The sequence below is a fragment of the Microcaecilia unicolor genome, chromosome 2 (assembly GCF_901765095.1).
Source record: "Microcaecilia unicolor chromosome 2, aMicUni1.1, whole genome shotgun sequence".
Classification (NCBI taxonomy): Eukaryota; Metazoa; Chordata; class Amphibia; order Gymnophiona; family Siphonopidae; genus Microcaecilia; species Microcaecilia unicolor.
This window is the reverse complement of record NC_044032.1, coordinates 354,394,404-354,420,854: the sequence shown is the minus strand read 5'-3', so window position 1 is coordinate 354,420,854 and position 26,451 is coordinate 354,394,404. Positions and strand designations below refer to the sequence as shown.

General features: G+C 46.2%; 1 protein-coding gene across 2 annotated transcripts in view; it reads right to left on the bottom strand.

The window, feature by feature from the left end:
- The window catches only part of LOC115463743 (TNFAIP3-interacting protein 3-like), a 152,224-nt gene that overhangs the window by 67,173 nt on the left and 58,600 nt on the right, over window positions 1-26,451 (bottom strand). For both annotated transcript variants that reach the window (XM_030194486.1, XM_030194487.1), the window contains exons 4-5: window positions 14,794-14,891; window positions 6,905-7,034 (exon numbers count right to left, since the gene is read on the bottom strand). In XM_030194486.1, coding sequence (XP_030050346.1) covers window positions 6,905-7,034; window positions 14,794-14,891 — 228 coding nt within the window. The remainder of the gene's footprint in view (window positions 1-6,904; window positions 7,035-14,793; window positions 14,892-26,451) is intronic.

Here is a 26,451-nt window from a genome sequence, read left to right as displayed (position 1 = left end):
ACGTCCTTGCGAAGGGGCAGGGAAACCCATATTATCGAAACAAGATGGGCGGCCATCTTTCATTTCGATAATACGGTCGGGGATGCCCAAATCTCAACATTTAGGTTGACCTTAGAGATGGTCATCCCTAGAGATGGTTGTCCCCGATTTTCGGCGATAATTCAAACCGAGGATGCCCATCTCAGAAACGACCAAATCCAAGCCATTTGGTCATGGGAGGAGCCAGCATTCATAGTGCACTGGTCCCCCTGACATGCCAGGACACCAACCGGGCACCCTAGGGAGCACTGCAGTGGACTTCAGAAAAAGCTCCCAGGTGCATAGCTCCCTTACCTTGTGTGCTGAACCCCCCCCCCCCAAAACCCACTCTCCACAACTGTATACCACTACCATAGCCCTTAGGATGAAGGGGGGCACCTAGATGTGGGTAGTGGGTTTGTGGTGGGTTTTGGAGGACTCACATTTACCACCACAAGTATAACAGATAGGGGGGTGGGCCTGGGTCCGCCTGCCTGAAGTGCATGGCACCCACTAAAACTGCTCCAGGGACCTGCATACTGCTGTCAGGGAGCTGGGTATGACATTTGAGGCTGGCAAAAAATATTTTTAAAGTTTTTTTTAGGGTGGGAGGGGTTAGTGACCACTGGGGGTATAAGGGGAGGTCAGTTCGGGTACCTTTTTGAGGCTTGGTCGTAAGAAAAAATGGACCAAGTAAAGTCGCCCAAGTGCTGGTCAGGGACGCTCTTCTTTTTTCCATTATCGGTCGAGGACACCCATGTGTTAGGCACGCCCCAGTCCCGCCTTCGCTATGCTTCCGACACACCCCCGTGAACTTTGGTCATCCTCGCGACGGAATGCAGTTGAGGACGCCCAAAATCGGCTTTTGATTATGCCGATTTGGGTGACCCTGGGAGAAGGAGAATCACACACAGCAGCAGGGCTGTGCAAACACGGTAAGCGAGGTAAGCACGGCAGGAGGGCGCCGTCCTCTGGGGGGCGCCCTGCCGCACCATGCTTACCTCTCCCTCCCCGCTCCCATGTCCCAACTGCCCGCCCTCTTCTCCCCCCCCAACAAGATCCCTTTTAAATTTACCTCCGTCCGGCAGCGAAGGCGCAGCGTCAGTGAAGGAGGCAGTGTTCCCGACGTCTCTACTTGTCTTCCCTTCGTTCAGTGTTCCGCCTTCTTCTGACGTCAAGGAAATGATGTCAGAAGAAGGCGGGACATTGAGCGAAGGGAAGACTAGTAGAGACGTCGGGAGCGCCGCCTCCTTCACTGACGCTGCGCCTTCGCTGCCGGACGGAGGTAAATTTAAAAGGGATCTTGGGGGGGGGGGGAGAAGAGGGCGGGCAGTTGGGACATGGGAGCGGGAGGGCAGGGGAGAGAGGAGCGTGGATGGGAGGGCAGCGATCATTTTCACGGGGGGGAGGGGGCGTGCGCGCGCCAACTGTTCGTCTGCAGGGGGGGGGGCACTGGAGGTGCCAACTGATCTTCTGCAGGGGGGGTGCCACAGACACTTGGCACGGCCCTGCACGAAAGGGTTTTTGCCGTGCTTAGGTAACACTGTTATACCTGCCAGTGGAGGGGGCCAAGGCAAGATCCTGGGAGAGACCATTGAAAAGCTGTATTAAGATTCCTATGAACTCCACCATGAAGCTTTTATAAAAACCCCCATGTATTCAATGGCATATAACTGATTATAATGGCAGATAAATTGGTCTCTAATTTGAGAGTCCGTATATAGCATCTGACCTCAGTACCTCTTATCTGTTGAATATTGGAGCTCAACCCTCTTTTCCAGAGTGCCCTGGTCAAGAGCCTGCTGGGTTTATTATCAGATTCATAAAAATTACATTTAAGGCAGATCAGCATGAGATTTATTTCCTCCATTTGGAGGTCGTAAAATTTATTTCAAATCCTTTGCAGCTCAGATGCCTTCTCCATCCCCTCCTGGGCCTGATGTTTTCTTTCCAAGCAAATGATCTGTTCTCTGCATTTCAATTGCTCCCTAAGCCTACTACATTTTTTGCTTGCTCCCCATTTAATGAAGTGGCCCCAAACTACCGTTTTAAGTGCATCCCAAACAATGTACAGCTCTAAGTCCCCTTTATTATTACAGAGAAGATATTTATTTTTTTGACATCCTCCACAACCTGTCTGTCCCTCAACAAGGCCTCATATAGTCTCCAAACTTTCCCTTCACAGGCCCTAAATTAACGCAGACTGGGGTGTGATTAGACATAAGTCACAGCCCAATCTCCATTTTCTGCACCCACTGGTATAAATTCCTACTCATGAAAATATAGCCATTTCTGACCCGGTTGCTGCACCAGCCAGATATCTAATACATTGAACTATCTAAGTATTTCTGTATACCTATTCTTTCCCCCTTAGAATGGTCCAGCCTCACATCATGAGTAATATTCCAACCACCCCCTAAAATAATCTCCCCCTTTCCAAAGTCAAGCACCTTCTGTTCCACTTGTGTATAGAACAATGTCTACACCCTATATTTGGGGTATAGACATTGAAGATTATGAGCTTCTGCCCCTGATATTTCCCCTTGATTGCTACCATTTTCTCTCCCCATCTCAAAGCTCTCCCTTGACCTAAAACTGTAAATCCTTCACCCCTGCAGTCCTCAACCCCTGATTGTTAGAGCTACAAAAGACTTGAGAATAATGTCTCCCACCTCTCATCCCTCTTTCACAAATGGGTCTCCTGAAGCAACACAGTGGCCCAATATATATATTTTTTAACTTTCTCATTTAGGGCCTCTTTTATCATGCTCTAGCAGGTATCGGTGCAGAGGAGTATCCTAGACCTTAGAGCACTGGTCTTGACATCCAGAGGTGGCCGGTTCAAATCCCACTGTTGCTTCTTGTGATCTTGGGCAAGTCACTTAACCCTCCATTGTCTCAGGTACAAACTTAAGATTGTGAGCCCTCCAGGGTCAGGGAAACACCCCATGTACCTGAATGTAACTCTCTTTGAGCTACTCTGTAGATGTATGTTTAGCTTGGAATTGGCTTTCTGCTTTTTCTTATAGGTTCATTTTCTTTGAATTGTGCCTTGCCTTTCCTCCTTTTTGTGGACTTGAGATAGGATTATCACTTTATTGATTTCTTCATTTCTTTTGTGTAAAATGAGGAGTGGATTAAGATGTTTTCTTCTAGTTTGTTTTCTGATGTAAGGTAAATACAGTGGTGGAAATAAGTATTTGATCCCTTGCTGATTTTGTAAGTTTGCCCACTGACAAAGACATGAGCAGCCCATAATTGAAGGGTAGGTTATTGGTAACAGTGAGAGATAGCACATCACAAATTAAATCCGGAAAATCACATTGTGGAAAGTATATGAATTTATTTGCATTCTGCAGAGGGAAATAAGTATTTAATCCCTCTGGCAAACAAGACCTAATACTTGGTGGCAAAACCCTTGTTGGCAAGCACAGCGGTCAGACGTCTTCTGTAGTTGATGATGAGGTTTGCACACATGTCAGGAGGAATTTTGGTCCACTCCTCTTTGCAGATCATCTCTAAATCATTAAGAGTTCTGGGCTGTCGCTTGGCAACTCGCAGCTTCAGCTCCCTCCATAAGTTTTCAATGGGATTAAGGTCTGGTGACTGGCTAGGCCACTCCATGACCCTAATGTGCTTCTTCCTGAGCCACTCCTTTGTTGCCTTGGCTGTATGTTTTGGGTCATTGTCGTGCTGGAAGACCCAGCCACGACCCATTTTTAAGGCCCTGGCGGAGGGAAGGAGGTTGTCACTCAGAATTGTACGGTACATGGCCCCATCCATTCTCCCATTGATGCGGTGAAGTAGTCCTGTGCCCTTAGCAGAGAAACACCCCCAAAACATAACATTTCCACCTCCATGCTTGACAGTAGGGACGGTGTTCTTTGGGTCATAGGCAGCATTTCTCTTCCTCCAAACACGGCGAGTTGAGTTCATGCCAAAGAGCTCAATTTTTGTCTCATCTGACCACAGCACCTTCTCCCAATCACTCTCGGCATCATCCAGGTGTTCACTGGCAAACTTCAGACGGGCCGTCACATGTGACTTCCGGAGCAGGGGGACCTTGCGGGCACTGCAGGATTGCAATCCGTTATGTCGTAATGTGTTACCAATGGTTTTCGTGGTGACAGTGGTCCCAGCTGCCTTGAGATCATTGACAAGTTCCCCCCTTGTAGTTGTAGGCTGATTTCTAACCTTCCTCATGATCAAGGATACCCCACGAGGTGAGATTTTTCGTGGAGCCCCAGATCTTTGTCGATTGACAGTCATTTTGTACTTCTTCCATTTTCTTACTATGGCACCAACAGTTGTCTCCTTCTTGCCCAGCGTCTTACTGATGGTTTTGTAGCCCATTCCAGCCTTGTGCAGGTGTATGATCTTGTCCCTGACATCCTTAGACAGCTCCTTGCTCTTGGCCATTTTGTAGAGGTTAGAGTCTGACTGATTCACTGAGTCTGTGGACAGGTGTCTTTCATACAGGTGACCATTGCCGACAGCTGTCTGTCATGCAGGTAACGAGTTGATTTGGAGCATCTACCTGGTCTGTAGGGGCCAGATCTCTTACTGGTTGGTGGGGGATCAAATACTTATTTCCCTCTGCAGAATGCAATAAATTCATATACTTTCCACAATGTGATTTTCCGGATTTAATTTGTGATGTGCTATCTCTCACTGTTACCAATAACCTACCCTTCAATTATGGGCTGCTCATGTCTTTGTCAGTGGGCAAACTTACAAAATCAGCAAGGGATCAAATACTTATTTCCACCACTGTACCTCTCTATCCAGCTTATAATCGAACGAGAATAACGCCCAAGTTCCGACCTAAATCGGGAGATGGGCGTTCTTCTCACAAAAACAAATAAAGCGGTATAATCGAAAGCCGAACTTTGGACGCTTTCAACTGCACTCCGTCGCGGATGCGGACAAAGTTGACGGGGGCGTATCGAAGGCGTGTCGAAGGCGGAACTGGGGCGTGGTTATCGGGCGAACAGAGATGGGCGCCCTTCGCCGATAATGGAACAGTTTTGAGCTAGAATTTAGGACACTTTTCCTGGACCCTGTTTTTTGACGAATAAGGCCCCCAAAAGTGCCCTAAATGACCAGATGACCCCCAGAGGGAGTCGGGGATGACCTCCCCTGACTCCCCCAGTGGTCACTAACCCCCTCCCACCACAACAAATGATGTTTCACAACTTTTTACTTTCACCCTCAAATGTCATACCCTCCTCCCAAGCAGCAGTATGCAGGTCCCTGGAGCAGTTGTTAGGGGGTGCAGTGGACGTCAGGCAGGTGGACCCAGGCCCATCCCCCCCCCTACCTGTTACAATTGTGCTGCTTAATGCTACTAGTCGTCCAACCCCCCCAAACCCACTGTACCCACATGTAGGTGCCCCCCTTCACCTCTTAGGGCTATAGTAATGATGTAGACTTGTGGGCAGTGGGTTTTGAGGGGGATTTGGGGGGCTCAACACCCAAGGGAAGGGTGCTATGCACCTGGGAGCTCTTTTACCTTTTATTTGGTTTTTGTAAAAGTGCCCCCTAGGGTGCCCGGTTGGTGTCCTGGCATGTGAGGGGGGACCAGTGCACTATGAATCCTGGCCCCTCCCACGAACAAATGCCTTGGATTTATTCGTTTTTGAGCTGGGCGATTTCATATTCCATTATCGCTGAAAAGCAAAAACGCCCAGCTCACACCTTGACGAATAAAACATGGGCGTCTTTTTCTTTTAAAAAATACGATCCGCCCCGCCCCTTCACGGACCCGTTCTCGGAGATAAACGCCCATGGAGATAGGCGTTTCTGTTCCATTATGCCCCTCTATGTGATATTGTTTCTTTTCAGATCAAGAGTTTTCTTGTAAAATTGTTAAAGCAAGGAGGAGGAAGAGGCAGCGCTCAAAGAACTTAGTACTCGGTGGGCGAGAGGCTAGTGCAGTTCTACAGGAACCCTGCAGAACTGCTTCTGTCCCTGTGGGAATCCCACAGCCCTGGAGGGGATTCCTGCAAACCTTGTTCCCGTGCAGGTCTCTACTCCATAGACATATATTAAGCTTGGAATTGGCTTTCTGCTTTTTCTTGCAGGTTCATTTCTTTGAATTGTGCCTTACCTGTCCTCTTTTTTAAGGGCTTGAGATAGGATTATCACTTTATTGATTTTCTTATTTTGTGTAAAATGAGGAGTGGATTAAATGTTTTCTTCTAGTTTGTTTTCTGATGTAATGTAAATCCCTCTGTATGTGATATTGCTTCTTGTCACATCAGGAGTTTTCTTGTAAAATTTTTAAAAATAAAAATAAAAAAGGGCGAGCTAGGGGGCTCAGTCTCTTTTCCAATCTTGCTCCCATCCACCCACCCTATGGTGAATTCTTTAGGAAATGGCCTAGGGAAGGACTGAACTGTTGCAGCTCAGGACAGGTGGGTCCTGGAGCCAGTAACAACCATTTCAGGGGGTGGTACAGCAAGGTGTGTCTGCCTTATCTTTTCCTTTAGACCTGGAATGGAGGGAGGAAGGATATTAAGTTGTATTTACATTTTTGTCTGCTTTATGTCTTTCTCAAATAATGATTTTTTGTCAGCCTTAAAGTGTTTAGAGAGAGGAAATGAATCATAAACATTACACTGTACTGTGGCTCTCTGTGTTATCCGCTGACAGGTCTAGGCATGCACACTTGGCATCTGGCCTACGTAGATACAATAGAGCTATGCACTGAAGAATATGTAGTGTTGAATCTACCCTACATTTATGCCACACTATGCTGTACATTCCACATCTATTGCAAAATTCAAATAAACCAAGTGCATCAGAAGCACTTAACATGTTATGATTCATTCTAGCAAAAATGCGTAAAATCCTGGTCACACATACCACTGGAGAAAGAATTTACCTCTATTGTATAATCGTTTCCCCCATCAACTGAACCACTGATTGAAGAACTTGTGCTCTTTTTTCTGTTCAAAGTACCATTGTCTATTTTCTGGATGATGTCTTTAACTTTCTCTTCCAGGGCTGTTATTCTGTAAAATGCATTCTTTTTGTAAAAAGGTAAATAAGAACAGGGACTCTCTGAGCACAGTAAAATCAATGGCACGTGAAGTTTGTTTTGTTTTGATTGTGGCGTGGCTTACCTTCTTCCACATAAGAGATTCTGGGCTAGTCAGAGCATGCCCACCATATATCATAGCGCTTTGTTTTTAATTTTTTGGCAATGAGACATCTGGGTATTATTTCACAGGTTCTTCACCCCATCCCCAAACAGTAGAAGGACTTTTTCCAGTCTCCTGTATTTGTAGTTTGTAACAGCTTAATAATTAACATAAATATGTAACTTTGTAAGTAAGGGCCCTGTTTACTAAGCAGCATTATAGGCAGGTTAACATTTTTTATTTATTTATTTTTTTGTTACATTTGTACCCCGCGCTTTCCCACTCATGGCAGGCTCAATGCGGCTTAGATGTTAACCCTTATTAACCATGAATGTGCCTACAATATCCTACATGGTTAGTGCACGCTAAAAACACTAACACCCCTTAGTAAACAGGGCCCCAAGTGCTTTGAAAATACGCCTCTTAGTGGACTGAGAACTAGAGAAGCCAGGGTTTAAAGCCTGCTTTCACCAAGGACAAGCAGGCTCATTGCTCTCACATGTGGGTTGACGTCCACGGCGGCCCAGGAATCGGAAATTTTGCAAGAAAAATAAACAAAAGGTTTTGCCAGAGAGTTCTGGTGCACAAATCGAGTTCACCACGCATGCATGAATGACTTCCTGCCTGCCACGCGAGCGTGCTACCTCAGTTTATTTTTCTCCGTGGCAAGGTACGGCAGTGTTTCCTCTGCGCTCTGTTCAGGCCCAGGAAGAGAACTACTCTACGCGATTTAGTTTCACTTTAGTTCTTTAAAAAAAATAATAATAATATTTGAGTAGTTTCCCGTAGTTTTCTTGTTTCTTTTTGTCCATCTTTAAAGTTTCCTTTCTTTTTCGACGCGACCGGCCTTTGGGCCGTGCAGTCGGGTTTATTCCCTTTTTGTACCTCCTCTTTTTGGCACAATCGTGTTGTTTGATTTCGCTGAGGCCGTTTTTCCTTCCATGTCATCAAAGACACCCAGTGGCTTCAAACGTTGTACTCGGTGTAACCGGACCATCTCAGGTACCGATACCCACGCTTGGTGTATCCAGTGCCTTGGGCCCAACCATAGCCCAGCCGCTTGTAGTCTGTGTCTTCGTATGAAGAAATGGATCCAAGTGTCTCGAGAGTCCCAGTGAAAAAAACGTTTTGGGGTTCTGTCCAGTCCTTCGACGTTGACATTGGTACCGAGGTCGGTGGCGTCGGCGTCGACATCGACAGGAGCATCGACATCAGGAACAAAGGTAATGGCTGCTCAGAGTCCAGTTCACGCTGGGAGCAGTGAGGCATTGAGTGGGTCTCTACCTGCCTCAAGGCCTCCTGTTATGCAGGCCCCCCCCGGGACCGACCATCGTCGGACCCGGCCCTGAGGAGGCATCAGGATTCCACGTCCTCCTCATCAGTACCGAGGAGTCTCGATGATGGGCATCGAGCGAAGGCGAAAAAGCACCATCATCGTTCTCCCTCGACACATGGTACCGGGAGCTCCGGGGCATCGAGAGACTCGGCACCCGAGAAGCGTCGTCGCCGAGAGGATCGCTCCCCCTCAATACAGGAGGTGCCGATGTGTCGGTCTCCTAGCAGCCCAGTACCTGCTCCCGTATCTCCTCGGATTCTGACACCGCCTGTTCCACCAACCCTGCAGCCTTTTCCAATGACGGCTCTCGACGAGTGCATCCAGGCCTTGTTTCCAGAGCTTCTGGAGGGACTGCTACATCAATCAGCTTCGGTGTTGGGGGTGCTTGCGCCTTCTGTACCATCTGCTGCAGTGGTCTCGGGCCCTTCTCCTGCAGTGCGGTCTCCGACTACAGTGCCGCCTGCGGCATCGGCATCGGTTGCCACCCAGGTCGACTCCCCTTTGATGTCAGTGGAGGAAGCTTCACCACAGTCAGACAGGGCATCGGCCTCTCGACATCACCATAGAGGACATCGTTCCTCTGCGTTGAGACAGGTCCAGTGTCGAAGCACCTTAACTCAGGTTTTATCCGACACTGAGCAGGAGCGTTTATGGGAGTCAGATGAGGATCCCAGGTACTTCTCTTCTGATGAGTCCTTTGGATTCCCTCTGATCCTTCTCCTCCGCTAGAAAGGAGACTGTCTCCACCAGAGAGTCTGTCCTTTTCCTCTTTTGTCCGGGAAATGGCTATGGTTATTCCCTTCCCTGTGGAGGTTGAGGATGAGCCCAGGACTGAGATGCTCGAGGTCTTGGATTATTCTTCTCCACCTAAAGAGGCTGTGACAGTTCCTCTGCATAAGGTACTGAAGGAAGTCCTTATGCGAAACTGGTCAGCCCCTCTGTCTGGCCCCGTGGTCCTGAAAAAAGCTGAATCCCAGTATCGGATCCATGGTGAACCTGAGTTGATGAGGTCTCAGTTACCCCACAATTCCATGGTGGTGGACTCCGCTCTCAAGAGAGCCAGGAGTACTAGAGACTATGCTTCGGCGCCCCCAGGCAGAGAAGCTAGGACTCTTGACTCTCTTGGGAGGAAGACGTATCAGGCCGCTATGCTTGCTGCCAAGATCTAGTCATACCAGCTCTTCACGAGCGTACACTTGAGACTCGATATGTCAACTGTCCAGCTTGGTTGATGCATTCCCTTCGGAGCTGGCCAAGCCTTTTCACCAGATGGTCAGGCAGCAGAAGGCATGTCGCAAGTTCCTGGCCAGGGGTACTTTTGACGTGGTATCCAGAATCGCTGCTCAAGGTATAGTGATGCGCAGACTCTCTTGGCTGCATGTCTCTGACCTGGACCATTCTGTCCAGCAGCGGATGGCGAATGTTCCTTGCCGGGGGGACAATCTTTTTGGAGAAAAAGTAGAGGATCTGGTTGATCAAATCAAGAAGCATAATGATGCTATGGATTCTCTCTCCACCGGGAATCTTCTGCTACTGCCTCCTCATCTAGGAGGTTTTTTGGAGGGAGGAGGAGTGCCTCCTATACCTACTCTAGGCGTAGGTACACTCCTGCTTCTTGGCAGCCTGCCCAGGCTCAACCCCAGCGCGCTCATTCTCATCAACAGTGTGCGACTAAGGTCCCTGCGGCTCCCCAGCAAAAGCAAGGGACGGGCTTTTGACTGGCTCCACTTCAGCATAGCCTCAGTAAAAGTGTCCATACTGGATGACTAACTGGTAGGGAGGAGGTTGATGTTTTTTCACCAAAGGTGGCCTCTCATAATCTCCGACCGGTGGGTTCTTCAAATAGTCCGGTTAGGATACACTCTCAATCTACTACTACTACTTAACATTTCTAGAGCGCTACTAAGGTTACGCAGCGCTGTACAGTTTAACAAAGAAGGACAGTCCCTGCTCGAAGGAGCTTACAATCTAAAGGATGAAATGTCAAGTTGGGGCCGTCAAGATTTCCTGAATAGAGGTGTAGTGGTTAGGTGCCGAAGGCGACATTGAAGAGGTGGGCTTTGAGCAAGGATTTGAAGATGGGCAGGGAGGGGGCCTGGCATATGGGATCAGGGAGTTTATTCCAAGCATGGGGTGAGGCGAGGCAGAAAGGGCGGAGCCTGGAGTTGGCGGTGGTGGAGAAGAGTACTGAGAGGAGGGATTTGTCTTGAGAGCGGAGGTTACGGGTAGGAACGTAAGGGGAGATGAGGGTAGAGAGGTAAGGAGGGGCTGCAGATCGAGTGCATTTGTAGGTTAGTAGAAGAAGCTTGAACTGTATGTGGTACCTGATTGGAAGCCAGTGAAGTGACTTGAGGAGAGGGGTGATATGAGTATATCGGTCCAGGCGGAAGATGACGTACAGCCGAGTTCTGAACGGACTGAAGGGGGGATAGATGGCTAAGTGGGAGGCCAGTGAGAAGTAGGTTGCAGTAGTCAAGGCGAGAGGCAATGAGAGAGTGGACGAGAGTTCGGGTGGTGTGCTCAGAGAGGAAAGGGCGAATTTTGCTAATGTTATACAGGAAGAAGCAAAAGGTCTTGGCTATCTGCTGGATATGCGCAGAGAAGGAGAGGGAGGAGTCAAAGATGACTCCGAGGTTGCGGGCAGATGAGACGGGGACGATGAGGGTGTTATCAACTGAGATAGAGAGTGGAGGGAGAAGGGAAGTGGGTTTGGATGGGAAGACAATAAGCTCGGTCTTGGCCATGTTCAGTTTCAGGTGGCGGTTGGACATCCAGGCAGCAATGTCGGATAAGCAAGCCGATACTTTGGCCTGGTTTTCGGCAGTGATGTCTGGTATGGAGAGATAAAGCTGGGTGTTGTCAGCATAAAGATGATATTGGAAACCATGAGATGAGATCAGAGAGTCCAGGGAAGAGGTGTAGATTGAAAAAAGAAGGGTCCAAGGACAGATCCCTGAGGAACTCCAACAGAGAGCGGGATGGGGGTGGAGGAAGAACCATGAGAGTGTACTCTGAAGGTACGGTGGGAGAGATAAGAGGAGAACCAGGAGAGAACAGAGCCCTGGAACCCAAATTAGGACAGTGTGGCAAGAAGTAAATTGTGATTGACAGTGTCAAAAGCGGCGGATAGGTCGAGGAGGATGAGGATGGAATCCAAACCTCCAAATTGTCCACCGGGAGCTCAATCTTACAGTTCCCAAGTACAAGCAGGTACTTGCAGAGGAACTCTCTGCCCTTCTACAGGCCCAAGCGGTCAAACCTGTTCCACCAGGGGAAGAAGGGCTGGGATTCTATTCCAGGTACTTCCTTGTGCAAAAGAAAACAGGGGGGATGTGTCCCATCCTAGACCTAAGGGGCCTGAACACATTTCTGGTTCGAGAAAAGTTCAGGATGGTTTCCCTGGGCACCCTTCTTCCCATGATTCAAGAGAACGATTGGCTATGCTCTCTGAACTTAAAAGATGCTTTTACACACATCTCAATACTTCCAGCTCACAGAAAGTATCTTCGATTTCGGCTGGGAACTCAGCACTTTCAGTACTGTGTGCTGCCTTTTGGTCTGGTGTCTGCGCCCAGAGTATTCACAAAGTGCCTAGTGGTAGTCGCAGCATCTCAGACTAGGAGTACATGTGTTCCCTTATCTCAACGATTGGCTGGTGAAGAGCACCTCAAAGGCAGGTGCTCAGCAGTCCATGCGAATGACTATTCAGGTGCTAGAACTACTGGTGTTCCTGATCAATTACCCCAAGTCCCATCTCACCCCAGTTCAAAAGTTGGAATTCATTGGAGCCCTGTTGAACACAAAGACAGTTCGAGCTTATCTTCCCTTAGCAAGGGCAGGCAACCTCCTGTCCCTGGTGTCCATAGCTCAAGCGTCTCAACAGGTCACGGCTTGGCAGATGTTGAGGCTTCCACAGTTCATGTGACTCCCATGGCACGCCTACACATGATTCCACGAAGAGGTGTTACTCTTTCAAATGGAGAAGGTCTGCCATCTGGTGTGACAGCAAGGCCCTAGATCCTCTTTCTTGTCCTACACAGACCCTGCTTGAATACCTTCTACACTTCTATTCTTCTATCACCTTCTCCCACTACTCCAACCAGAGTTACACCTAATCACACTGACCACCCTTCAACATCTTCTGTCCTTCTGTGACTGTTCTCTTGTGCTTGACTGCTTAAATATTTTAAATTTAAATGCTTTACTTTTTGTCTATTAGATTGTAAGCTCTTTGAGCAGGGACTGTCTTTCTTCTGTGTTTGTACAGCGCTGCGTACACTTTGTAGCGCTCTAGAAATGTTAAATAGTAGTAGTAGTACACTTGTCAGAGTCTGGTCTCAAGACCAACTCCGTAAAAGTTCATCTTAGTGCGATTAGTGCTTTTCATCGCCGTGTAGAGGGTAAGCCTATCTCTGGACAGCCTTTAGTTGCTCGCTTTATGAGAGGTTTGCTTTTCCCAAAGCCCCCTTTCAAACCCCCACCAGTGTCATGGGATTTCAACGTCGTTCTCACTCAGCTGATGAAAGCTCCTTTTGAGCCACTGAATTCCTGCCATCTGACCTGGAAGGTCATTTTCTTGGTGGCTGCTACTTCAGCTCGTAGGGTCAGTGAGCTTCAGGCCCTGGTGGTGCATGCACCTTATATCACGTTTCATCACAACAGAGTAGTTCCTGCCGAAGGTGGTGTCAGAGTTCCATCTGAACCAGTCAATTGTCTTGCCAACGTTCTTTACCCGTCCTCATACCCGCCCTGCAAGAGAGCATTGGCCTTTTGCGTGGAGCAGACAAAGCCCTTCAGACAGTCCGCCCAGTTGTTTGTTTCTTTCGATCCCAACAGGAGGGGAGTCGCCATAGGAAAACACACAATCTCCAATTGGCTAGCAGATTGCATTTCCTTCACTTATGCCCAAGCTGGGCTGACTCTAGAGGGCCATGTCACGTCTCATAATGTTAGAGCCATGGCTGCGTCAGTGGCTCACCTAAAGTCAGCCTCCATTGAGGAGATTTGCAAGGCTGCAACGTGGTCATCAGTCCACACATTCACATCTCACTACTGCCTTCAGCAGGATACCCGGCACGACAGTTGGTTTGGGCAGTCGGTGCTGCAGAATCTGTTCGGAGTTTAGGATCCAACTCCACCCCCCACACCCATTTTTGTTCTGTTCCAGGCTGCACTCTCAGTTAGTTGTTTATGGTTTCAGGTCAATCTATGTTATGCCCTCGCCGTTGCGAGGCCCAATTGACCAATGTTCATTGTTTTGAGTGAGCCTGGTTGCTAGGGATACCCCACATGTGAGAACAAGCAGCCTGCTTGTCCTCGGAGAAAGCGAAGATACTAACCTGTAGCAGGTATTCTCCGAGGACAGCAGGCTGATTGTTCTCACAAACCCGCCCTCCTCCCCTTTGGAGTTGTTGTTGTTTGTTTGTTTATTTTTATGCTTTTTGATTAAACTGAGGTAGCACGCTCGCATGAAGGGTGGGAAGTCATCCGCGCATGCGTGGTGAGTGCGATTCACGCGCCAGAACTCTCTGGCAAAACCTTTTGTTTATTATGCTTGCAAAATTTCCGATTCCTGGGCCGCCATGGACGTCGACCCACATGTGAAAACAATCAGCTTCTGTCCTCGGAGAATACCTGCTACAGGTAAATATCTTCGCTTTTCCCACTGACTCTCCTTGTGACATTGGACAAGGTAGTTCACCCTCTATTGACTCAGGTATGGGCTCAGACTGTAAGCCCTCTGGGCAGGAAGATCCCTGCTGCACCTAAAATGAAATTTAATTTAAGCTTGTGTTTACATAGGAAAGTAATTATATCCAAAATCCAACCTCTTGTCACTATCATAATATACAACAAATGTTGAGGTTAATATTCAAAACAATTTAAGTGGGCAGGAAAGACTCCTGAATATTGGCTCTGACTGGCCATTTTTTAAAGTAGGCCGGAGAGGGTTGTTCAGAAGGCGGAGTCGGGGAGGAGCTGGCAGTTAGGCAGGTGCCTGCAATACGCAGTGCCAGTGCCCGCATAGCTAAGTGACCAAATAGGACTGCATACAAAGCAGTCCTAACTTTGGTCCTTTAGCTATGTAGGTGCTGGCACTGAATATCGGCTGATTCTTGTTTATTGCATTCATGTTATGCATGCTAGAACTTTTGTGTGCTTGAAATTCAATTGTACATATGTTGATTCATAGGTATGCATGTGTACCATCAATTTCTCTGCATGAAACTTTTTTAGATGTCCACACAGACCAAATGCATACTAAAAATGCACATCCCTCTCTGTGCCTTGTACCTGTGCTTCTGATTATCCTCTCCTTCAGTGTTTTGCCATGCCCAGGGCTTCTGATCCAATTTTTCATGTTGTAGTTGAGACACTTTTGATGCTAAAGACTAGAAGTAAATGGGAAAATAAAAATTATGCTTCTTAAAGAATCATGTGGATCCAGAGTATTCTTGATACTGCAGACTGTTAATACTTAATTTTTTTCTTATTTTATGCTGGCCCTAGAAATGTGCTTACAGATACTGAAGCAGAAATGAAAGCAAATCTTCATGAACAGTTCTATTATAGAACATATTTGAACATTAAAACATAGGGCAAAGCAATGACTCTATTGTCCTACACTGCAAGTTCATGAATCCTCGGTGAACTTGCAGAGTTGTGCTAATATTCCATTCAAGGCACTCCTTCTTATTCACTTCACAGAAACTTGGAGGCAGTGGTGCTTCCTATGGTTCCCTTCCTTTCCTCCCTCACCCCCCCCCCCCCCCCCTCAACATGGCAAAGCCCCCTGCCACCCCTCCCCCCATGGGACCTCCTCCACCACAGGACAAAGTTTCTAATATCCCCAGAACCTAGGCTATTGTGATGGAGTGTATAGGAAATTGCCAGTTCCCCTTAACAACACTCCTTCAGAGCCTCATTAAGAAACTAGGTCCTTCAGTACAGAGCAGAGAGAGGGTAAGGGTATGGATCCAGCTAGGGCAGAGCAGGAGGTGGTGGTTCAAGAAGCCAAATAAAACCCCTGAGAAGTCAAGCCAGGGAGGCCATGGGAAGACAGAAGCAGCTCTACAGTGTATGCCTCTACTACATATATGTAATCTGTCAGAAACCTGACTAAGGTAGGTCAAGCTTTGTCTTGAATCTTGTTTCTTGAGGCCTGGCCTGAGCTGAGCCAGAACAGGTAACTGCAGCTAAGCTGTGCACACTGTGACTGTGGAGCCTGTCAGCAGCAGGCCCGCATACAGATTGCATCTGAATCTCAACAGACTTTATTCCTAATTTACTATACCTATGAAGTAAGAGGCTTCAGTATATTTGTGCTATTAAAGAGTTTAGCGTTACCTTGTAGCTTGTCTGGCTGTATAAGTGCTTTTGTTTTCTATTACATGATTTTGAAAAAAATGTCCTTACTGAAGTGATATACTCTTAGCATAAATACTATCAATGAGGTAAACCTAGTAATAAGACTAACATGAAATATACACATTTAATAGCACTGTAGAACAATTTATATATATACTAGTAAAAGAGGCCCGTTTCGTAGAGGAATGAAATGGGCGCTAGCAAGGTTCCACGCCCCCCTCCCTACCTCCCTCTCTCCCTGTCTGTCGTCCGAGTTCCAGCCCCCCTCCCCTCCGAGTTCCATGGCCCCCTCCCTCCCTCTGTCTGTCCCTCCCTGTTGTCCGAGTTCCAGCCTCCCTCCCTCCGTCTCCGAGTTCCAGGCCCCCTCCCCTGCTCTTCGAGTCCCACGGCCCCCTTCCCCTCGAGTTGGAGGCCCCCCTCCTCTTCCAGCTGCAGAACGCCCCCCTCCTCTTCAAGTTGCAGGACGCCCCCTCCCTCCCTCCACTCCCCTCCGAGTTCCACGGCCCCCCTCTCCTCCGAGTTCAACGCCCCCGCGCCTCCCTCCCTCGAAGTGCAAGCAGGACCAGTCCTCCGGCAGTCCCTCGCCTTCTTGCGTGCCGGCTCTAATTTAAAAATTGTTACCTCGGGGTCCGGCATCAGCATTGAAGGCGAGCGGCGATTCACACTGCCTTCGCATCTGTCTGAGCTCTGCCTCTGGCCCCGCCCTCATTTCCTGTTCTGGAAACTAGCTAACTGCTAATATTCAGCGGGTGATAGCCAGTTATCTCTATTGAATATTCGCAGTAAGCATATAGCGACTAACCGGCTATATTGCATGCTATAGCAGGTTAGCATCAATACTCAGCTCTGGGTTAAGCAGTTCTATCTAACTGCTAGGAACTTAGCACTGAATAGCGGTTTAATTCTGTCCGCCAAAAATGAAACCGGATATTCAGTACTGGTCACTGGAAACAGTCTGGCACTGGGGTTAGCACTAACCACGGCACTTATGTGGGATGCCTCCCACTGGCTGAATATTAGGCCCTATTTCCCTATCCCCTCCTTGTATCCAGCATCATTCCTCTATGTCCTTATGCCCCCCCCTCGTCCAGCATCTCCCTTCTGTGTTCCTATTCTCCCCCATATCTAGCATCTTCCGTCTGTGTCCATAAAACACTCCCATGTCTGGCATTGCCCCTCTGTGTCCATATACCATTTCCATGCACCATCTCCCCTTTTGTGTCCCTGTCCCTATTCTCCCCTCCATGCCCATTATCTCCCTTCTGTTTCTGTATACCGCCCTGTGTCCATCTTCTCCCCCCTCCCTCACACCAATGTGTCTCTCTCCTCTCTGACCCCACCCCATCCAGCTTCACTCCCTCTCTCTTCCTTCCCCCCCAGCATCTGGCTCATCTGCTTTCCCTTTCTCTTTTTCGCTGTGTGCTCAGTATTTGACTCCCTCTTCCTTCATCCCCTTGGTTCAGCATCGCTCTTTCCCTTTTCTCCCATTCCCCTTGTAGGTCCAGCACTTTTCTTCCTTCCCTCCAGCCCCCCAAGGGTCCAGAACCACTCTGCCTTCCCTTGAGCCTTCCACAAGGGTCCAGACCCCTCTCTGCTTTCCGTCCAGCCCCCCCCCCCCCCCGTGGGTCTAGTGCCTCTCTACCATCCCTCTAGCAAATCCCGTCGGTCCAGCACCTCTCTGCCTTCCCTGCAGCCCCCCCATGGGTTCAGCATCTCTAATTCTTTCCTTTAGCCCCCCATGTGACCAGCATCTCTATCCCCCACAGGTCCAACACATCTCTGCCTTCCCTCCAGCCTCCCCATCTCGGGTCCAATGATTCTGGTCACCGCATCTCAAGAAAGATATAGTAGAATTGGAAAAGGTGCAGCGAAGGGCGACTAAAATGATAGCGGGGATGGGACGACTTCCCTATGAAGAAAGACTAAGGAGGCTAGGGCTATTCAGCTTGGAGAAGAGACGGCTGAGGGGAGACATGATAGAGGTATATAAAATAATGAGTGGAGTGGAACAGGTGGATGTGAAGCGTCTGTTCACGCTTTCCAAAAATACTAGGACTAGGGGGCATGCGATTAAACTACAGTGTAGTAAATTTAAAACAAATCGGAGAAACCTTTTCTTCACCCAACGTGTAATTAAACTCTGGAATTCATTGCCGGAAAATGTGGTGAAGGCGGTTAGCTTAGCAGAGTTTAAAAGGGGGTTGGACGGTTTCCTAAAGGACAAGTCCATAAACCGCTACTAAACGGACTTGGAAAAATCCAAAATCCCAGGAATAACAAAATGTGGGATAGAAATGCAATAAATAAATAAATAAATAAATAAACATGTATAGAATGTTTGTACGTTGGGAAGCTTGCCAGGTGCCCTTGGCCTGGATTGGCCGCTGTCGTGGACAAGATGCTGGGCTCGATGGACCCTTGGTCTTTTCCCAGTATGGCATTACTTATGTACTTATGTACTTATTCCTACAAGTCTGCTCTGAGGCCTTCCCTCTGCTGGGTCCCACAAAACAGGAAGTTAGATCAGAAGTTGGGACCTGGCAGAGGAAAGGCCCCAGAGCAGTCCAGTAGGAATCTGTATAGCATATCAGTAAGGTAGAGGCACAGCAATGGGAGGGGGGAGGAAGACACAGAGTGAAAGGAAGGGAGCAAGGTGCCAGTCACATGAGAGGGGTAATCATGGGGTTTTTAACCATTCTCGTGAGATAGTAAAAAGTTTTGCTCCCCCATCCGCGATAAATTGTCCGAAGATTTTTTTTGTTACCACTGATTTACTGCTATACTCACTATACAATATAAGGAGGTAACGATGAGATGTGTACCTGACACCTTTTATGTGAAGTCCACTGCAGTGCCCTCTAGGGTGCTCCACTTATTTGCTGGGATCTCTATGTGGCCATTCTACTAAGAATGCTGACTCCTCATAAATCCCAGTGGCTTGTTTTTGTACATTTTTCCCTTGGACATTTTTTTTTCTCAGAAATGGTCCTACAAGATAGATGCACTGAACATAAAAACGTCTAGCAAACGGACATTTTGGAGGGAAAAAAAAAAGTTGGACGTTTTTCAGGTATAAAAATGGCCATGTTTGCTACTGGATTTTTGGATGTTTTTTTACAAAATGTCCAACATCGGATTTAGACGCTATATGGCAAATGCCCCTCCACAGCTCTTTTTTAATACCAATGCACCCCATAGCTTTTCTTTTTAGAATCCTGCTGTGGCACTCCCCAGCTCTCTCTACCTCCCTGCACCTACTCCGAGCTTGCCTTTCTACCTCATGTACACTACCTCCTGCTCTACACCCCCCCTCCTCAAAGGTACATACCCCTCCTGCTCCCCCTTCTCCTCTCAGGCACAACCTTCCCCCCAGTACACACTACCCTTTTTGCCTTCCTAAAGCACATTCCACCTCCCCAGGGCCACACCCCTCCAACTTTCTCTTCTCTCACAACCCTCCCCACACATTCCCCAAGTTTAGCCTCTCTTTCCCTATTCCCCTCCCTCCCCCAACTGCTGCAGAAGCCTCACAGTGGGATGAACTGCTTCTAACATTTACCTTAGTTTCGAAGCCTAATCTGTAAAAGCTGATGAGGAGAAAAGCAGCTACATGTCAGGCTTCTTCTTCCTCCTCCACCTCTTTGGGGGGGGGGGGGCGATTGATGTACTTGAACCATATAGAACACTGTAGAGAGCCATGTGGTTCAAATACTACAGTGGAGTGAACCCCAAATGATAGAGAAGAAGGATGTAGCCTGTCAAGATAAATCCCTCCTGTCGGTACCCTTCTCCACCACCGCCAACTCCAGGCTCCGCCCTTTCTGCCTCGCCTCACCCCATTCCTGGAACAAACTCCCTGAGCCCATATGCCAGGCCCCCTCCCTGCCCATCTTCAAAGCCTTGCTAAAAGCCCACCTCTTCAATGTTGCCTTCGACACCTAACCACCTTACCTCTATTCAGGAAATCTGGCCTGCCCCTACTTGACATTTTGACCATTAGATTGTAAGCTCCTTGGAGCAGGGACTGTCCTTTTCTTAATCTGTACAGCGCTGCATAACCCTTGTAGCGCTCTAAAAATGTTAAGTAGTAGTAGTAGTACATGCAGCCACTTTCCTTGTTACTGGCTTTTTCATGAGCGAGGGTTGAACATGGCGTTGCTTTCAATGGAAGTAAAACCCGGCTGGCTCAATCCGTCCTCCTTTTTCTGGAGCCATATGGTAACCCTATTTATGCTTAAATATATGGCCATTTTTATGCTGTTAATAAAGTTATAAGTTTTATGTTACATTGTATCTGCTGCTCACTGCCTTGGATGAATCTCTTCACAAAGGTGATTAATAAAGCCCAATAAATAAATGTGGAACTTTTTCCCATATATTTCTACTCCTATTATAAGATGGAGAATACATATGTAGATTTTTGGCCTAGCCAAGCCACACCCAAACCCCATCCCCTTGGAATCTCTGGGGGTCTTTTACTAAAGTCTAGCTTGAGTTACAGTGGGGGAAATAAGTATTTGATCCCTTGCTGATTTTGTAAGTTTGCCCACTGACAAAGACATGAGCAGCCCATAATTGAAGGGTAGGTTATTGGTAACAGTGAGAGATAGCACATCACAAATTAAATCCGGAAAATCACATTGTGGAAAGTATATGAATTTATTTGCATTCTGCAGAGGGAAATAAGTATTTGATCCCCCACCAACCAGTAAGAGATCTGGCCCCTACAGACCAGGTAGATGCTCCAAATCAACTCGTTACCTGCATGACAGACAGCTGTCGGCAATGGTCACCTGTATGAAAGACACCTGTCCACAGACTCAGTGAATCAGTCAGACTCTAACCTCTACAAAATGGCCAAGAGCAAGGAGCTGTCTAAGGATGTCAGGGACAAGATCATACACCTGCACAAGGCTGGAATGGGCTACAAAACCATCAGTAAGACGCTGGGCGAGAAGGAGACAACTGTTGGTGCCATAGTAAGAAAATGGAAGAAGTACAAAATGACTGTCAATCGACAAAGATCTGGGGCTCCACGCAAAATCTCACCTCGTGGGGTATCCTTGATCATGAGGAAGGTTAGAAATCAGCCTACAACTACAAGGGGGGAACTTGTCAATGATCTCAAGGCAGCTGGGACCACTGTCACCACGAAAACCATTGGTAACACATTACGACATAACGGATTGCAATCCTGCAGTGCCCGCAAGGTCCCCCTGCTCCGGAAGGCACATGTGACGGCCCGTCTGAAGTTTGCCAGTGAACACCTGGATGATGCCGAGAGTGATTGGGAGAAGGTGCTGTGGTCAGATGAGACAAAAATTGAGCTCTTTGGCATGAACTCAACTCGCCGTGTTTGGAGGAAGAGAAATGCTGCCTATGACCCAAAGAACACCGTCCCCACTGTCAAGCATGGAGGTGGAAATGTTATGTTTTGGGGGTGTTTCTCTGCTAAGGGCACAGGACTACTTCACCGCATCAATGGGAGAATGGATGGGGCCATGTACCGTACAATTCTGAGTGACAACCTCCTTCCCTCCGCCAGGGCCTTAAAAATGGGTCGTGGCTGGGTCTTCCAGCACGACAATGACCCAAAACATACAGCCAAGGCAACAAAGGAGTGGCTCAGGAAGAAGCACATTAGGGTCATGGAGTGGCCTAGCCAGTCACCAGACCTTAATCCCATTGAAAACTTATGGAGGGAGCTGAAGCTGCGAGTTGCCAAGCGACAGCCCAGAACTCTTAATGATTTAGAGATGATCTGCAAAGAGGAGTGGACCAAAATTCCTCCTGACATGTGTGCAAACCTCATCATCAACTACAGAAGACGTCTGACCGCTGTGCTTGCCAACAAGGGTTTTGCCACCAAGTATTAGGTCTTGTTTGCCAGAGGGATTAAATACTTATTTCCCTCTGCAGAATGCAAATAAATTCATATACTTTCCACAATGTGATTTTCCGGATTTAATTTGTGATGTGCTATCTCTCACTGTTACCAATAACCTACCCTTCAATTATGGGCTGCTCATGTCTTTGTCAGTGGGCAAACTTACAAAATCAGCAAGGGATCAAATACTTATTTCCCCCACTGTATCTACAGCAGGGCCTATAGGAGTGGAGGAGTGGCCTAGTGGTTAGAACACCAGTCTTGTAATCCAGAGGTGGCCACTTCAAATCTGCTGCTCCTTGTGATCTTGGTCTAGTCACTTAACCCTCCATTGCCTCAGGAACAAACTTAGATTGTGAGCCCTCCTGGGACAGAAATATCCAGAGTATCTGAATGTAACTCACCTTGAGCTACTACTGAAAAAGGTGTGAGCAAAATCCAAATAAATAAATAGGAACAAAATAGGCTCTGCTGCAGCTAACTAGCTAAGCTTTAGTAAAAGACCCCCCTCTGTTTGGTGTGGATTACCATGTGTAAACAGCAGCTTTCTGAAATCACCATTTACATGTGTATATCACCCACACATGTAAATGCTGCTCTTTATATGTGGAGATGCTTCTAAAGGGGTTAAAAACCATTCATTTTATTCCACTGTCCCTGTCTATGGAAGTTATTTTGTTAATGAGGGAGCCATAGAACATCCAGGTCGGCCACAGAGTACCATAGTTATATAGCCCACTTAACTGTTTTTATCCTAACAGCACATATTTTTTGCAAAAAATGCTGTAGTTTAGTAATAGACTACCATGCATTGTCCCTAAGGGCTGCATTGTGTGACCTGACTTGTGAAACTGAATGGAAATGTCTCTACAACAATAATGCACGGCATTTTGTGAAACTGAAATTTCTGCAGGCTGAAAGAATTTCAAATACTGAATAAAATAACACAGATGGTATGTAGTTTCAGAAGGGAACTGTTACAGATCTTAGGGAAAAGAATCAAATGATGTGACTTTGGAAGGTGCAAAACTGATTATTTTCTTAACAAATCAGAACTGAAAACTGTTGTTGCTGGCTGGTCTGTGGATTTCTTTCCACAACAGAAGAGGGGCTTGAATCTGCAAGATTCCAGGAGAACAGCAAACACAGCAGATCACAAAGAACACAAAACCACATCAATCTTGAAATCAATTTATTGCTGCACACAGTGAGGGTAGACTCTCATAAAAATCCCAATGTGGCCATGTTTCACTAAGAAAGGCTGTATCAGAGCCATTACATAAGTCATAACAGTAAAAACATACACACAGCGCCATTTTAGAAAAGTCAAGGATGTTGGAATATAGATGTTTTTGTCAAAACATTTAGCACCTGTGACATATTTTACAAATGCAGGACTGAACATCTTAAGCCTATTATAAAATTCACATCTCTCCGCCTCCTGACCGAGACATAGAAAAGGCCATCAAAAACATGCAGCACATCAACGATGATGTCTCAGAATGTGTGAATGTAAAATATACAAATTTTTAAAAAGTGTACCAAAGGGTGCTCATGAAACAGAAAACATCCCATAGAGGCCCACAGCAACATGCCCTGCCCTCAAGGGACAAGCACACAGCGTCCACGAAGTCCCTTTGGCATCCCAGGTGTCCCTGCAGCACCTGCATAGAAAAACGTCTAGCGCCTCTGCAGTGGTGGTACAAAATGCATAGCGAATGAAGCAAAGAGGGACAAATCTCCATATCTTGAAGCACAGCAAGGGGGACAGTGGAGATGACTAAAGAACCAGTGTGCAGCCAAAAGTATCTTCAGAGGAGGAGTCCTTTATTAGCAACAGATCATATGAAATACTTAAGAACACACTTAACTGCTTAGGAAACTTGACACAGGCCATGTTTTGGCCATACTGCCTGCATCAGGAGTCCAAAAATAAATCTACATAATAAACAATAAGTACATATATGAACAAGCATAAATATAAGACACACATACATTAAAAAGCTAACTTTACTGAGATAGTAATATATAAATGAATAAATAAATAAATATATAAAACAAGACAGCTACATATACGAATCAATTTAAATTTATTTATTTTTATTTATTTGTATCCCACCTTTTCCCACTTATTAGTAGGCTCAAAGTGGCTTACATAATTCCGGAGAGGTGGTTACAGACTCCGGTGTGAACAAATACAGTATAGGGGTACTATTACAGTGACAAGTACAGTAAAGAAGTATCGGTAAATAGGTTGGGGTGATTCAGACAAAATGTTAGGGTGTGATCATACGTCGGGGTTGAAAACTGTCCGTTTCCTGATTAAAATGCCATATTTCATTATTCGGTATTTATGTCAGATACTGTGGGGTATGCCTTCTTGAACAGATAAGTTTTTAGGTTTTTTCAGAATTCTAGATGGCTATTCATAGATTTCAGGCGTTTTGGTAGAGAACAACACACTTTACACAGACAGCCGCCAACTAGATAAATCAACATAAATCTCTGGAAGAATCTTAAGCAATTCAGCTTACTAGAGATCCCATTTTCTCTATGAAACGAAATCTTAGACAGTCAACCTTATACTCCTGCTCATAATCACAATTATAAATACCCAATATCTCAAACACACACATTCACACTCTTACACATATACAATTAAAAAAAAAAGCATCTGAAGTCACTCAATACACCGCTACAGGAGCCAATATGAACACAGTAAAATTACTCTTAGGAATTTTCTCCATAACTCTGATCCAAACAATGGCCGCACCTCTTAATGACAATAACATCATACCCATACTACACAACCAACCACGAATAACCAGACGCACCAACTTCCATCAAACCGACAATAGAACCTACAACAGAAAATCATCTGATTACGATCAAATTGTACAAACTGGGAAAAAGGATTTAACAAATCTAAACCAATAAACAAATGACAACTAATAAAAGTCACCTCAATCTCAAACATAGTAGAATCATACCATATAATTAAAATAGGTTACATTAATGCCAGATCCGCAGTAAACAAAACAGAAACACTAACAGACTGGATCACAAAGGAAGCCATTGATTTACTGTTCATCAACGAAACATGGACACATGTCCAAAATGATCCCATAATCCTGGACCTATGCCCACCAGGATACAAAATCCTACATTGGACCAGAGAGGGGAAAAAGAGGAGGTGGTATCGCCCTAATTTACAGATCTCATTTCATCATTGAGACCACTGCAAAGTCAATTACATCTCAACTCGAAATTGCCTCAATCAGGATTCAACATAAAACTTATCTGACCATCTGAATTGTGTCATTCTACAGACCACCAGGTAAATGGAACGATGCCCAGACAAATTTCATGGACTTCATATCAACTACTTGTACATCTAATTCAAATGTACTAGTCTTAGGAGATATTAACCTCCACCTAGAAGACCCAAACGCAAACGGTGTACAAGAATGCATTGAATTCTTCCAGTTGTGGGACTTCAAATGGCCACACTTGAACACTACCCACATAAAAGGTCACACACTTGACTTACTTGTACATAAATTTACAACAGACTGAAACTTCATAATAACAGAACATATATGGTCGGACATTCCATAGTCCGATCACTTCAAACTAAATTTAACCTTACATTGGCTGAAGAAGGGACATCACCAAGTAGAAGAAAAAACAACAATATAAGAGGTTGTGTAGATGCAAAAACATTTTGGCAATCGATATATGACAACAACTGGTCAGTTTTAGCTGATTCTGAATACTTCCTCGTGGAATGGGAAAAGAGATGCATTTCCATTTTAAATGAAATAGCACCTATACGAACAAAAACCTCATACAAAGCCAACAAAACACCTTGGTTCAACGACGATTTGAAAAATCTAAAAACAATATCTAGACGACTTGAAAGAGTGTGGAGAAAAAAATAGAAACGCCCAAACACTAAACACATGGAAAGAATCACAAAGAAAATACAAAAATGAGATTAAAAAATCCAAACGGAATTACTATAAAGCACAAGTTGAAACTGACTTCAAGGACATGAAGAAATTATACAAACTACTGGACAAACTACTAGACACCAAACCAATTACCATGTCAAAAACCGACATTCCACCAGCAGAAGAACTTGCCAAATACTTTAAAGAAAAAATTTCCAACATAAGCAAAACCATGTCTCATGAAAACGTTAACCTTGATACCTTCCTTGATGAACTAGACCCACACTCTGGACAATATCCAGCAGATCAGTCTTGGTCAAACTTCACCCTGACTACAGACAAAATAGTTGCACAGGTAACCAGAAAACTCATCTGCTCATTGTCAACTCAACACATGTCCCAACTATTTAATGAAATCACCATCTGACCGATTCATTGTAGATCTTACATCCCATCTAAACTACATGTTCCAACAAGGCTTATTCCCCATTGACAAAAGCAACATTTTACTTACACCATTACCAAAAGACACCAAGAAGAAACCAAATTATATCACCAACTATCATCCTGTGGCATCCATCCCACTGACAACCAAATTGATGGAAAGTATCATAGCCAAACAACTCACGGAGTATATTGACAAATTCTCAATACTTCATGAATCACAATCCGGTTTCAGACCCCTCCATAGTACAGAAACTGTATTGGTATCTCTCCTTGCCAAATTCAAGTAAGAAATTGCAC